The 13,882-nt window shown below is 41.2% G+C and overlaps 3 protein-coding genes across 3 annotated transcripts; all 3 read right to left on the bottom strand.

Moving 5' to 3' along the window:
• Window positions 1–578: 578 nt before the first annotated feature.
• Window positions 579–3,777, bottom strand: GCK72_000774 (uncharacterized protein; the record flags this gene model as incomplete). Its single annotated transcript, XM_053722672.1, has 5 exons — window positions 579–586; window positions 636–849; window positions 1,599–2,096; window positions 3,222–3,729; window positions 3,773–3,777. The coding sequence occupies 5 exons, from the start codon at window positions 3,775–3,777 to the stop codon at window positions 579–581; spliced, it is 1,233 nt and encodes a 410-aa protein (XP_053591317.1).
• Window positions 3,778–5,227: 1,450 nt separating this feature from the next.
• Window positions 5,228–7,615, bottom strand: GCK72_000773 (uncharacterized protein; the record flags this gene model as incomplete). The annotated part of the gene is made up of 4 exons (XM_003109230.2): window positions 5,228–6,004; window positions 6,191–6,307; window positions 6,352–6,626; window positions 7,072–7,615. The coding sequence occupies 4 exons, from the start codon at window positions 7,613–7,615 to the stop codon at window positions 5,228–5,230; spliced, it is 1,713 nt and encodes a 570-aa protein (XP_003109278.2).
• Window positions 7,616–8,374: 759 nt separating this feature from the next.
• On the bottom strand, window positions 8,375–12,581 carry GCK72_000772 (uncharacterized protein; the record flags this gene model as incomplete). Its single annotated transcript, XM_053722671.1, has 6 exons — window positions 8,375–8,588; window positions 9,318–9,481; window positions 9,532–9,997; window positions 10,571–10,926; window positions 10,976–11,260; window positions 12,180–12,581. The coding sequence occupies 6 exons, from the start codon at window positions 12,579–12,581 to the stop codon at window positions 8,375–8,377; spliced, it is 1,887 nt and encodes a 628-aa protein (XP_053591316.1).
• Window positions 12,582–13,882: the final 1,301 nt, after the last annotated feature.

Here is a 13,882-nt window from a genome sequence, read left to right as displayed (position 1 = left end):
GAGTACTGTTTTCTGGCTTACGACATCAGAGATATATCTAAAATATCGATAGGCTTTTGTTCCCCGGAAAAAATGAGGGATGGCTCAATTTATATACATACAGTAGCGGCCAAAAATCTATCATATTTTGCCTTTTTCAGTTGAATATGCCCAACTTTGAGAGGGTGTCATAGTAGAACTAACTGTCCCACAAAATAACTTTTCACATGATCATACAGAACAAGAGTAGAACTTCATGTCTGTAGTTGACAACTTTTTTGTACGGACACTCCCTAGAGAGTTATGATCATTTTAAGACGACAGCTCAAAAATGGCACTATTTTGCACTGAAACGGGAAGATTTAAGGGAGAAATTACGTTCTCGATACGCTCTAGGGAGTGTCCGTACAAAAAAATTGCCAACTACAGACATGAAGTTCTATTCTTGGTCTGTTCTATCCATGAAAATTCATAAAAGTTCTCTAATTTCTGCCAAAAAATCATCAAGGAACAATTACAAAGTCGAGATCATTTATTCCATGAAAGTGAGAAGAACCGAAAAATAAAGGATACAGTTGGGAGTGAAGACGTCAAAAGATCTACGATTCTGAAAGTAAAAAAATTCAAATTTTCCACAATTTTAAGCTCTGACTCACCTTCAGTCGGATGCTTCATCGTGGAGTTCGGCACAGATTGTGTCGCTTTTTCATTGAATTTCTTGATTCTGGAGATCATGTCTTCCGTCGTGTTGTTGCTGGAAACTTTCGCTTTGATAAGCCAATTGGTCGCCAGGTACAGAGAAATGTATTGGGGAAACGAATCGACTGATAGAGGGCGTTGCTCTCGGATAGTGCGGACAATGTCGTTGATCTGCAAGTTCTTGATTTACTAGGGAAGGTCATGGAGTCATTTTGGAGAAAAGGGGCGTGACCTATATCATTAGAAAATTGAGAAAACGTTGATTCCAAATATGTATTCAGCTTTTGCTCTCGACGTCTGGTATTCGAGAAAAACGGGGTCAAAGTTTGGACCCTTGACAAGTCATTGGCATTGGACAAGTCATAGACTTTTTAAAAATTTGAAACCTGATTCAAAATCCTCACGTCTTCAGCTTCCAACTCATACATATCAAATCCAGGATATCCGGACATTCTAGACCCACAGACAGACACTATTTAGGTGGGAGAGCTCAAGGAGTGTCTGTCTGTGTGGCTGGATGGCCGGATGTCCTGGAATTTGATATGAGTGGAAAGCTGAAGATGCCAGGATTCTGAATCTGTTTTCAAATTTTGTCTAGCTTCAAAATGAACCAAGATTTGACAAGTTTTGTCTGAAATTTTCGAAAATTCGTCGAGGTCAGAGCTGTGCGGAATTCCTTACTTCCGTTGAAAATGTTCGGCTGAAATCGGTGGATGCTGTATGAAATTTCATCTGTTTACCACAGCCAAACATCCCAAAAAACATGCGTCATTACCTTTCCGACGTATGAAGTTAGAAGGGCGGATTACTGTATCCAATGGTGTCGTTAGGTTTTGAAATTTATATAAAAATGTAGAGAATTTCAAGGTCTATATTTTTTTAGTTGACAACTTTTATGAGCGGGTGCTCTCCAAACCAACCTTTGGCTCCTTCCCTTTTGTCAACTGATCCACAACGACCGCCAACGAAAGAAGAGCAGCATTTCTGCCTGCTCCATTCACAGAAGCAATTACAGTTGGAGAGGTTCCATGTTCATTCTTCGCAATCTGTTGAGCCGCCTTAATCTGAGCTCCAAATCGATCGGGACCAGTAAATTGTTTCCAATAAGTGTGCATATAGACAGTGCACATTACAGAATTCGAACATCCTTCTGGAAGAAGTTCCACGATGAACACATCCGCCTTCCCGCTATCCTTCTTCTCAACTTTCCGAGTATTGATAAAGAATCCGTTGGCATAGAGATAGGCACCCGACTCTTGAGCGAATAATTTCTCGATTCCCGGATTCTGAAGTTCATCTGAACGGGCGATGATGTGAAGGGATTGACATTGGTCTTGGAATATGACTCTCCAGAATTCTTCCACCGCGTCGACAGTCTCCACTTTTGGAAGTTGGATTAGGTAGACCAGGGGAGCGAACTGAAACAGAAATTGGTCTCTGAACCAAGTTTTTCAAGCTGAAATCGCTATAACTCAAAACATTTTTGACCTACACAGAATCTGAAACTTCATCTCTCAGGAAAATATAACTTTCGAGCCATCCGGACATCCGTACCAGGCTTGTTCAAAATCGGAAATCGGAATTTCCGATTTTTCCGATTTTCCGACTTTTTTCGGAAAACTTTTCTGACGGAAAGTTTTCCGAATTTTTTTTCCGAACAAGCCTGATCCGTACACACAGACAGACATGTCCAAACTCTGCATAGTATAATCGGATCTGCAGTAGGTTTCAGTGTCTGTCTGTGTGTCTGGTTTTGTGTTCAGATGTCCAAATTTTATATCACTACAAAGCTGCAAACGTGAGAATTCTGAATCAAGTTTCAGATTTTGTGAACATAGAAAATGAAGCGAGATACAAGAGTTTTAGTAAAAATGGCGGCTAGTTCCCTATTAAAATGACCGTAACTCCGGTCGTTCATAACCGATTTCAAATCCGAAACATGGTTTGGATTCCTACCAGTTTCAGATCCCTATTTGCAGTGAAAACCTCTTAGAGCCCACACGGTAAGGTCTCATTATTAAATTTTTATATATTTACGTAGATCATACCTCGATCTTCATTTTCATAGTTAACAACTTTTTGATAGCTTTTTTAGTTTTCGAGATAGAAAGACTCAAAGTTGGCTGCTCTGAATGAAAACGTGCCACCTTTGAAGGAGCATATCTCAAAAACTAAAAGAGCTATCAAAAAGTTGTTAACTAAGAAAATGAAGATCGAGGTTTGATCTACATAAATATACAAAAGTTAAACCGATGAAAGCCTACTTTTTTCTTGTCTGGGCTCTCAAAGTTAAAGGGTTTTCACTGAACTTAGTAATCTTTCATCGGTTTAACTTTTGTATATTTATGTAGATCAAACCTTGTTCTTCATTTTCTTAGTTGACAACTTTTTGATAGCTTTTTTGGTTTTCGAGATATGCGCCTTCAAAAGTAGCGCGTTTTCATTTTCACATTTGGAGAAGCCTCTCTAACTCAAAGACTAAAGAGCAATCAAAAAGTTGTCCACTACAAAAATGGAGATATAGTTTTGATCTACAAACTTACATTCGGCACATTAATCTTCGTCCCATTAATATAATCACTTTTACACATCTGAACAATAACTCGATTATCATCATAACACTTGTAATCCGGATTCCTGTTCCGAGACGAGTGTGCTTGCCAAATCTTGCACCGTTCCGACTGAACCGACATCTTCTGAATCTCCTCGTACTCCTCCTTCATATTCACCGAATTCAACGCCTTTGTGAATTTACACGCCGCTTCTTCTCCCGACCATTTCTCCTTCTTTTTCGGCTTCTCCTTCTCCTCGGTCACTGTTTTATCGTATGCTGTATTCACGTTTGATTTACTTTTTGTCAGTTTAACATCTGTTGAAGATCCCTTCTTATCGGCACTAATCGACGCTTTACTCGGCTGTTTTTTCGGTGGAATCGCTTTCGATTTCGGTCCACCGATGGCTGTTTTCTCTTCGGTTCGACATTCCGCTTCTCTTCGTTTATTGTTTGTTTTCGTATTCGGTGATTTTTTGGGCCCCGGTTGATGTTGTTTTCTGAAAATAACATGGATTCTAGTCTTCAGAATCCACGACTCACTTCATTGTTATATCTCTCGAAGATCTTCGTCAGCACACAATAAGTGAAATATTGGGAATGGATGAATTCTTGTGAAATCAGAGGGAAATTAGCATTGGAACGTGGAAATCAACAACAAAATATTAGAATCATGTCACGTTCAATTTTGTATAAATTTATTTTTTGAACGAAGGCTGCCACGGGGTTTTGCCATTAAAAATTGCGAAATTAAAAATGTTTGCAAAAAATTGACTTCGAGTTTTTGTAACATTTTTATTTTCAGCCCAAATTTATTGATTTTATGTTGATCTTGTAGATCAAAACCAGGGCTACATTTTTGCAGTTAATCATTTTTTGCTAGCTCCGCTCACTTCTGAGATATGCGTTTTTAAAGATGGTAACTGCAGACCCGGCGAGGAGAAAGCTGCAATCTTTAAAGACGCATATCTCGAAAGTGGGTGGAGCTAATGAAAAGTTGTCAACTGTAAAAATGTAGTCCTAGATTTGTTCTATACAAATATATAAATTTTAAAAAGTAAAACATTATAGGGAGTCGCGTAACTTGCTGCAACGACTCGAGAAAAACCGCCAAAAAGCCATTCTAGCCCTGTCCATGGCATATAAACAAATAGCTATCCGGCCCGTAGTAGGACACAAACATAACTCGTCGAAACCTGCATTTTGGTATATTTTTCAACTCATAATCTTGAGTTTGACGCGAGTTACGCGCCAGCTCAGTTTGCAAGTATGGTTTTTTGCAAGATCCGAAAAAGTAAAACTTTGAAAAGATGCAGCTCAATCAGGAAGAGTCGTACAAGCTCCATTGGCCATAAGCAAACCTTTCGTAATAGTGTCAAGGAGCAGTCACTTCCAAAAGGCCATATGTTTCCATGGACGGCGCATACGACGAAATGATTGTGATCTACAAAATTGGAGATCTATGTTTGATCTATCTACGAAACAGAACAAAACTTGAAATACACAGAAAAATTATGCTTGGCGTGGCTCTCACAGCGGTTGACAATTGCCTGGAAACATATAAGTGAAAAAGTTAGGCCATATTCTACTTAAAGCTTTGATTAACTTAATCGTATGGCACGCTTCTTACAACCGCGCTCTACCGAAACCAAAGAAAATAATGTGCGAAATTGAGAGAGTCAGAGAAAAAGATACATTTTTCAAGGGCATTTCGGTGGAGCGCAGTTGTGAGAACTGTGCCGAGCTAACAAGAAACCGAAAATATGAGTCAACTTCTACCGTATCCCTCGTGAGCAAGTTTATCACTAGAGCGCACTTGCTCACCAGTATCCTAGAACACTCTGTGCATTGAATATTGTTTTCAAAATCTAAACATTTGTACGTGCACAAATTCATTTCAACTTGTAGTTAGGCAAGAATAGTTCTCTTTTTCAGCGGTAATTCACTCGACCGTCTCGAATGTTTATTGATGGGTTAGTTGGTTAATTGTTTCTCTGCTTATCCACAATGAGATCCCATACGATGACTTCTCGTGGATTTGACATTTCCGTATCTACGGCGAGATCCACTGCGACTACGGCTGCTACTGCGACTGCTTGAACTCCGGATTGAAGTCTCGCGAGCTGCCCGGCGAGATTTTCCTTTTGGTTTCGGAGTGGCACGGCGAGAAGAACGTCTTGATACGCTTCTCTTGGATGAGCGACGAGATGAGACTGAACGACTTCTGCTGCGAGATTTCTCTTTTGTAGAGCGAACACGACGAACGCGACGACGACTTGGTTCTCTGGCAGTAGAAACGGATCGAGATCGAGAACGAGTACGGGAGCTGCGAGCACGAACCGATTTGCTTCCAATTTTACGTCTTCTTCCTTTCACTGGTTTTCTTGAAATCGAACGACGACGAGACGAAGATCGAGATCGAGAACGAGTACGGGAGCTGCGAGCACGAACCGATTTGCTTCCAATTTTACGTCTTCTTCCTTTCACTGGTTTTCTTGAAATCGAACGACGACGAGACGAAGATCGAGATCGAGAACGAGTACGGGAGCTGCGAGCACGAACCGATTTGCTTCCAATTTTACGTCTTCTTCCTTTCACTGGTTTTCTTGAAATCGAACGACGACGAGACGAAGATCGAGATCGAGAGCGACTGCCACTGCGACTGCGGCTGCTACGGTAGGTTGTCGTCAGATCGCCCTGCTCCACATCTCTCAAATCTTGTGATGTCACGCAACTTTTTTCTCGATTCCACCGCAGTTTTTTGGGTTCGAATATCTGGAAATTCGGTTATAATGAAGAAAAAATGTACAGTTTTACTCATTAGCTCTGCACAGTTTTTACAACTGCGCTCCACCGAAATCACCTTGAAAAATGCATCTTTTTCTCCGAGTCCCTCAATTTCGCACGAATTTTTTTTGATTTCGGTAGAGCGCGGTTGTGAGACGTATGTCATGCTAATACCTCTGAGAAGAATGTGCTCTTCAGAAGCTCCAATCCGGAGAGACGATTCTCCGGCTTGTAAACCAGAATCTGTCGTATCAACTCGGTAGCCGCTTTCATATCTTCTAGACCAACTTTCTGGAAATTCAAATTTCAAAAAATTCCGAAACGGTTCAAAGTACCTCATTGAAAACCGAACTCTTTCTCTCCCTCATATTCACTGGAGTCTGCTGATAGAGATACGTGAAATTGGCGGTCACTTTCGAGTGATCCGGTCGATACGACTCCATGATCTCCTTATATTTCGAACTGCTCACTTTCATTGCACTCAAATCATCTCTCGTTGGAATTCCGATCGCATCCATTACGATCTCCTCTTGATTCGTCGCCGACTTTCCAGCCAAGAAGATTCCGCCTTTGAGGAGTTCTCCGAATACACATCCGCATGACCAAATGTCTAGAAACTTTCAGATGTTGACTGGAAAAAACCGAACCAGTATGTATGTGACCGACAGAAAATAACACAACGGACCACGCGTGCTATTTCAGTTGACATCTCCAAAAATTTCGGTCAGAATCACCCAAATTTAGTCTAACACCGATAAAAAATGCAAATGCGCACCATTGAGAATCCGTCAAAAATCGAGCGGGAATTCAAAATTTTGAAAACTTTTAGTCGATTTTTGATGGATTTCTGAATAGAGCCCCTTAACTGAAACTTTTTGAACTAAAAATGCAAATGCGCTCCATTGAGAATCAAGAGTAAGATTGTGCGGGAATTCGAATTTTTGAGTGGAAATTAATAAAAAATTACAAAAAATCAATAGCAAGAACCCAAAATTCCAAAAAATGTGGGTATATTTAGCTCGTTGCTGTTTTCCCCGACTCCACCGCCTACTCACCAATTTCACTTCCATAGTGCTTCGATCCAAAAAGCAACTCGGGCGGTCTGTAGTCTCGAGTGACGTGGTAACTCGGCTGAGCACTTCTCGAAGACTGAATCGATGAAGATCCGAAATCTGAAATCTTGAGAAGACCCGTCTTAGTGTCATACAGAAGATTCTGTGGCTTGATATCTCTATGACAAATTCCCGCCTTCTGAAGATGCGATTGACCACGAAACAGTTGCCACGTGATCAATTTGATCTCGACCGAATCGATTTTTCGATTGTTTTCCTTCATAAATTGATGGAGATTCGTTGGAATACACTCGAATATCAATCCAAGACAGATACGATCTTCGTGAGCCTTCTGGTAACTGTACAGTAGTCGAACCACATTTTTATGCTTCAGTTTTCCCAGAATTCCTAATATTTTCACTTCCATCGGCGCTCCTTTGTGACGTGGCCATGTCTTTTTGATCGCAATATCCAACTGATGATTCGATTGCGTTCTTGCAACTCCAGCGTAGACATTCGAGAATGCTCCAGATGCTAGAAGAGCCATTTTCTCCAGATTGAGATGTATCTGGAAATACCAAGTTAGTAATTGCGCTCTATTGATAACTTTCAGGATAGGACACGAAGGTCTCGTTGTCTGCGTTTAAAAATTGAATGATGAAAACACGCTCTGTATCGTGGCGCAATGTTGTGCTGGAAAAGTTTTGAAGACAGATTCAGAATTCTGACGTTTTCAGCTTTCACGTCATGTAACTTATGGAATATGGGAACCATCCTTGTGGAATAGGGGAACCACAATAGGTAACGGTAGCTATAATCTATTTCGAAATTTGCATGAAAAGAAAGCTGATAATGAGAGGATTCTAAATCTGTTTTCAAAACTTCTCTAGCTCAACTTTGAACGGAGTTACGCTTACTCAAAGCTTCTGCCAGTAGAGCGCACTTACACCACTCCCACACAAGAGAGACGCAGACAATTAGACACTCTCGTCGTCTGTGTCTCTCTTGATTGCAATGGAGCGAACTTACATCTCTTCCATCGTCAAGTCGCTGCGCAGTAATTTCGTCTGTTGTTCTATAAGTTCCCGGCATTCTTTTCTTCTTTTATTCTTCTTCGCCGTAAGTTGTTCGTGAGTTGGTTTTCTAATCGAGTAGGAATGATTGCCTCTCGTTATCTTATTCATCAAAATGAAATCGCCGCAGGGAGTTCACGAAAAAATGAATAAATTCTAAATCCCTCTAAAACTCTTTATTCTCCACTAAAAAAAAAGTACAAAAACTACTAATAAACAATGGTTTTCTTTTCTCAAATTTTCTTCGTATCAGCCGGAGACGTGGACGTTGAAGAAGCAGAGGATGGAACCGAAGTAGATGAAGATGATTGGAGAGGGGATCGAGACGGAGATTGAGACCGTTTTCTTGATTTCATCGAACCGATTTTAGTGTAGAGTGGGCGGGCGAATAAACGGCCTGATTCTTTGACTTCTCCGGATGGAGGGACTGTCTTGTAGCGGTGCTTTCTGGAATTAACATTTTGATCTACGGCTTTTTGGGGCAACTGCGCTTTATCGGATATCGAGAGTGTGAGACGCAGACGACGACAGAGTATCGTTGGCTGTGTCCAGTTACAGTATTAGCCCCCGACGCTTACAGTATTAGCCCCCCCCCCCCCCACCGCGCTCAACCGAAACAGAAGAAAATTGTGTGCGAAATTAAGAGACTCAGAGAAAAAGATGCATTTTTCACGGGGATTTCGGTGGAGCGCAGTTGTAAGCACTGCGCCGAGCTAATACCGTGCAGTAAGATTACAATTTTCTCTTTTTCAGTTGAAAATGACCAATTTTGAGAGGTTCTTACGGTATCACTGATTGTCCCACATAGTAAATGATGTATAAACCATACAGAACAAAAGTGGAGCTTCATTTTTGTAGTTAACAACTTTTTTGTACGGACACTCCCTAGAGAGTTACATTTCGACAAAGTAATTTCTCGTAGAAAATAGAGATTTTTGAAATGTCCCCTTAAAATGACTATAACTCTCTAGGGCGTGCCCGTACAAATAAGTTGTCAACTACAAAAATGAAGCAATACCTTTGTTCTACACGTTCCATTAAAAACTTTACTTGGTGGGACAATCAGTGATAGCGTAACACCCTCTCAAAGTTTGTTGTTTTCAGCTTAGAAAGGAATATCTTACTGCACGGTACTGTATCAGTAGAGCGCGTTTTCTCAGTTTTGTGAAAACGTACCGATTATAAACATTCAAATGCAATTCTCCCTCCGCCTTGAACGACACTCTCCTAAGATCCTCACAAGAAGAAATTTTTTTCCCCAGCTTCTTCTGCTTCTCCAGGTTATCCATCTCTTCCTGCAGCTTTCTCATCCTCACAGCTTCTTTTTTCCCCTGTTCGGTCTGAAAATAGAAAGTGCGCTCTATTGTGAAAACAGTCATCTCTAACCCACCAACTTATCCCATGCCTGTTTCTCCATCTCAAATTGAATTGTCGCGTGAAAAGTGTTCGCACACACCCGATTCAACTCATTCTCCTTCGGCGTCTTCCCACTTAAATCTATTCCAAACATCGGATCGAGTGCAACCAGCATCTCTAACGGAACAGTCGACGGTTCATACTTCGTTTCAGGTCTTGAAAGTTTTGGAAGAACACTCGCCGGGTTCCCGAGGTACATTTGTTTCAACGGGCGGTGCAATTGAATTCGAACTTTCGGAATGACGTCAGTGGCGGTTCGATTCAACCAGAAAGGACGTTTGTTGATGAAGACCTCGTCTCTTCCGCAACAAGTATTAACGAGTCGTTTACGAATATCATATTCGTAGATTTGACATTCTTGAAGGTCCGGAACAAAATCATATGGGTTCATGGTGTCGTAATCCGGCTTCACGTACAATTTTGTGAGCATTTCTTGGGATCTGAAAGGATTTAGATTTAGGTTACTATAAAATTACAGTAGGAGCTTTCAAAACCATATGGGCGGGTGCTGAGAGACTCAGAAAGTTAAAGTGTCTAACTGTCTGTGTCTCTCTTGTAGCAGAAAGTCAGTTTTAAAAGTGATGTAAGCGCGCTCTACTGTTAGAAACTTTGAGCGAACATAACTCCGTTCAAAGTTGAGCTAGAGAAGTTTTGAAAACATATTTAGAATTCTCACGTTATCAGCTTTCTTTTTATGCAAATTTCGGATCCGTTACCTATTTTGAATGGTTCCCCTATTCCATAAGTTACGTGACGTGAAAGCTGATGATGCGAGGATTCAGAACCTGTCTTCAAAATTTTTCCATCGCAACGCTGCACCGAGATAAAGAGCGTGCTTTCATCATTCAATTTTCAATCCCAGACAATGAGAGTTTCTCGCCGTCTCCGTATGCTGAGAGACTGAGAAAGCTAGAGTCTCTAACTGTCTGCTTCTCTCTTACTGTTGAGCGCAAGAGAGACACAGACAACGAGACACTCTCGCTGCCTGCGTCTCTTCGACCCTAAAAACTTACGGATCAGCAACACAATCCGCCCGTCTCCAAAACTTTGTCTTTTTCAAGACATTCTTCATAAATGCAATCTTTTTCCTCGGCGCTCCTTGAGGGCCTGGAGCTCCCAGAGCACCTGGAGGTCCCTGTGCGCCTTGAGCCTGAGCTCCAGCCGTCAACGCTGCGTTACTCGGAAGCGGTGATTTGGCTGGTGGTGGTTTTGGTGCCGGTGGTTGAGGATCTCTTCTGGCTTTTCTTCCACGATCATCATAAGACTTCTGCTCGGCGATCGGCAATTTCAGAGAGCGATCCGTTTTGGGACACGCTGGGACAACTTGGTAGATTGATGTAGGTCCTTGAGAAGGGGGACATCCGGGTTTCTGGAATTTTCGGATTGGAAAAAAAGAAAATCGGAGAATGTTGAATTACCTGAACGACTGGCTTGAACGCCGACTTCTTCTGTCTCTTCGATTTTCTCGCACTTTTTCTCATCACCTCATCTGAATTCGCATTTTCTGCCGACGCCTTCTTTTTCAACATCACAGGATTCGGATTCTTCTCGCCCGCTGATTTCTTCTCATCCGACGACAGACTTCTCTCTTTCTTATTCTTCATCCTGTCACTTTTCTTCTCACGTCCACTCGGTTTATCGACTTTTCTGTCGACAGGGACCGCTGGTTTCTCGGGTTGTGATGACTTCTTGGCATTGGAATCCTGAAATAGTATTTCAGGATTCCATACTTGCAAAACAGGCCGAACTCGCTTAAAACGCAATATTTTGAGGTAAAAAATATACCAAAATGTAGATCTCGACGAGTTCTATGTCCGTGCCTTACTACGGTTCGTTGATGTGGCAGGGGCCTGGCTAGAATAGCTTTTTGGTTTTTTGCACTCTTTCCCGGCCCGCGCCACATGAAAGACGTATTGTGGTCTGTTGTGAAGTCTTCATATCGAAATGTATGAGTTACGGCGAGTTCATTTTCATACTTCAAGAATTTTTTAATTTGGTGCACAACCGGCTGGAAGCGAGCGCCGGAAAGTTTGGTCAGTGAAATGGCCGAAGGAAATTGGGGGCCGTAGCCTAGAAAATCGACTTCGAAGTAAACATTTCACATCAATAAAATGTGTTATTTCAGTATGCTGCTATTTCTGGGGCTATTTTCGAAAGCTTTTAGTGTTTTTCTATCAATATTTGCCGTATTTTCTCGAATTTATTGAATAATATATCAAAAGTGATAGAAAATACCATCAAAACGTGGAAAATCAACTCGTCAGAAGTTGATAGGCTACGGCCCTCAATTTTTTTTGGCCGTTTCACTGACCAAACTTTCCGGCACTCGCTTCCAGCGGGTTGCGCACCGAATTAAAAAATTCTTGAAGTATGAAAGTGAACTCGCCGTAACGCATACATTATGATATAAAAATATCACAACTGACCGCAATACGTCTTTACCGATCCGATAACCGGCCCGTTGTAAGTAACGAACATAGAACTCGCCGAGATCTACATTTTGGTATATTTTTCAGCTTATAAAAGTGAGTTTGAAGCGAGTTACGCGTCGGGCCGGTTTGCAAGTATGTGAAATAGTAAATACGGTCGTGGCCGCCAAAATGCAAAACCTAGGCCACCTACCACAGACGGCTGATCCACTGGTGAGACATGCACCGCTTCCTGCATCTCTACCTCCCTCAACTGTTGCATTTGTCTCTCCAATTCATTCTCATTATCCTGTAACTCATCAATCACCAACATTGGCTCCTCCCAATGATTTTCAGCCTTTTCCTTATCTTCATCGTCATAAGTGAATGGAATTTGCTCTGGTGTCACCATCGGAGCCACTTCAATCGTATCATCTGATGACTTTTTTTTCAAGATTTTTTGAGATGGAAACTTGGGAAGAAGGGCTGCTGGGAGGTTGTTTTTGTTGGATTCCTCTGTTGGTGCTTTCGCTTTTCGACCCGATTTTCTACTTCCATTCACTGGTTTTTTGTCTCTGAATTTGAAAAGTGCTTCACTGTGGAACTCGTAGATCATAATTTTAAGGGACGTATCTCGGCGCAGCGTGAAGGTAATGAAAGTGTGAAAACTAATATGGAATCTTCAAATTTTTAGCATTCTAGCTATACAAACAGCGGTCGCGGATTCCATGCGCTTCTATTATTACGCCGCCTCAAATTTGTTCTCTATGCGCTTCCCTTTCGTGACTCCATTTTTTGAAACTGATATCTTAAAATATATGCTTATAAAGCTTAAATCGTGAGAATTCTGTATCTGATTTCAAAATTTTTCTATCTCCACTCTCCACTGAGAGACGCCTCCTCTAAGTTTTTTCTCCGTAGAGCGCACTTGCACCACACCCCGCCTTCAAATCTCCCACTCACTCTTTCACCGGTTCTCCTTGATTTTTTGCATTGTTGCTATCAGACTCCATTATTTCTTCGCAGTGTCTACTGTTTTTAATTTGATTCCGTAGCAATGACACTTTGTTAGTTTTTTCACTTTTGAAATTCGAAATGTCTCTTTTTATCAGATGTTAGCGATAGTGAAGACAGATAAGAAGTGAGGGGAAAGATTAGAAAAGATAGGGGAAATTCGGGAGAAAAAAGAGAACGAAAGGTTACGTTCTGGTCATTCGATTGAGGGTTTCAGTGCAGTGGGTGGTCGTGTTCGGTTTAAAAAAAGAACTTACAAGGAGCTCCAATTTTAAGAGACGAGGTTTTTTGGTTTTTCAATAATGCTAGATTATAAAAACTCTACATTTTGAAGGCTTGCGTTTTCATAAATGAAAACAACTGCCGGTCGAACTGGGCTTCTAGGTCATGAACCAAAAACTAGTATTTTTCGATTTTTGGTTTGGAAATTCCTCCGAAAACAAGCAATTTGAGCGTTTTTTTTGAAAACTCGAATAATTAAGCATTTTTTGAAAATTAAAGTTGAACAATTTCAACTCAAAACGGCCAAAGTCAATATCATACTTACCACGTATTCGAGTATGTGGAGGACTAGTTTTCTCAGAGTTAGATTTCTAGACTTCCCAATTGTTGCCAATCCTTTCCCCTCTTCCCTATCAGTCTCCCCTCTTCCTCGTACTTTTCCTAACTTCCCAATTCAAATATCTTTTCTTCTCTTTCTCACAACCTCTGTCAGATAATCTCTCTGTCAGATAACCTTCAAATTGCACAACATACCTTTTTTTCTCTCTCTTTTTGTAAAAACATAATGCCGTTTTATCTACCGCCTCTCATTGCCACTCTTTCAATAACATATTTTGAATGCTGCGTCGATGAACGAAGGGTACTGTAGGTCTTTTGGAGGACGTTGAGTGAGGAAGGCTA

This window comes from Caenorhabditis remanei, chromosome I, assembly GCF_010183535.1.
Source record: "Caenorhabditis remanei strain PX506 chromosome I, whole genome shotgun sequence".
In the NCBI taxonomy this organism is placed as follows: domain Eukaryota; kingdom Metazoa; phylum Nematoda; class Chromadorea; order Rhabditida; family Rhabditidae; genus Caenorhabditis; species Caenorhabditis remanei.
Note: the sequence above shows the minus strand (reverse complement) of the source record. Positions and strands in the feature narration are given on the sequence as shown.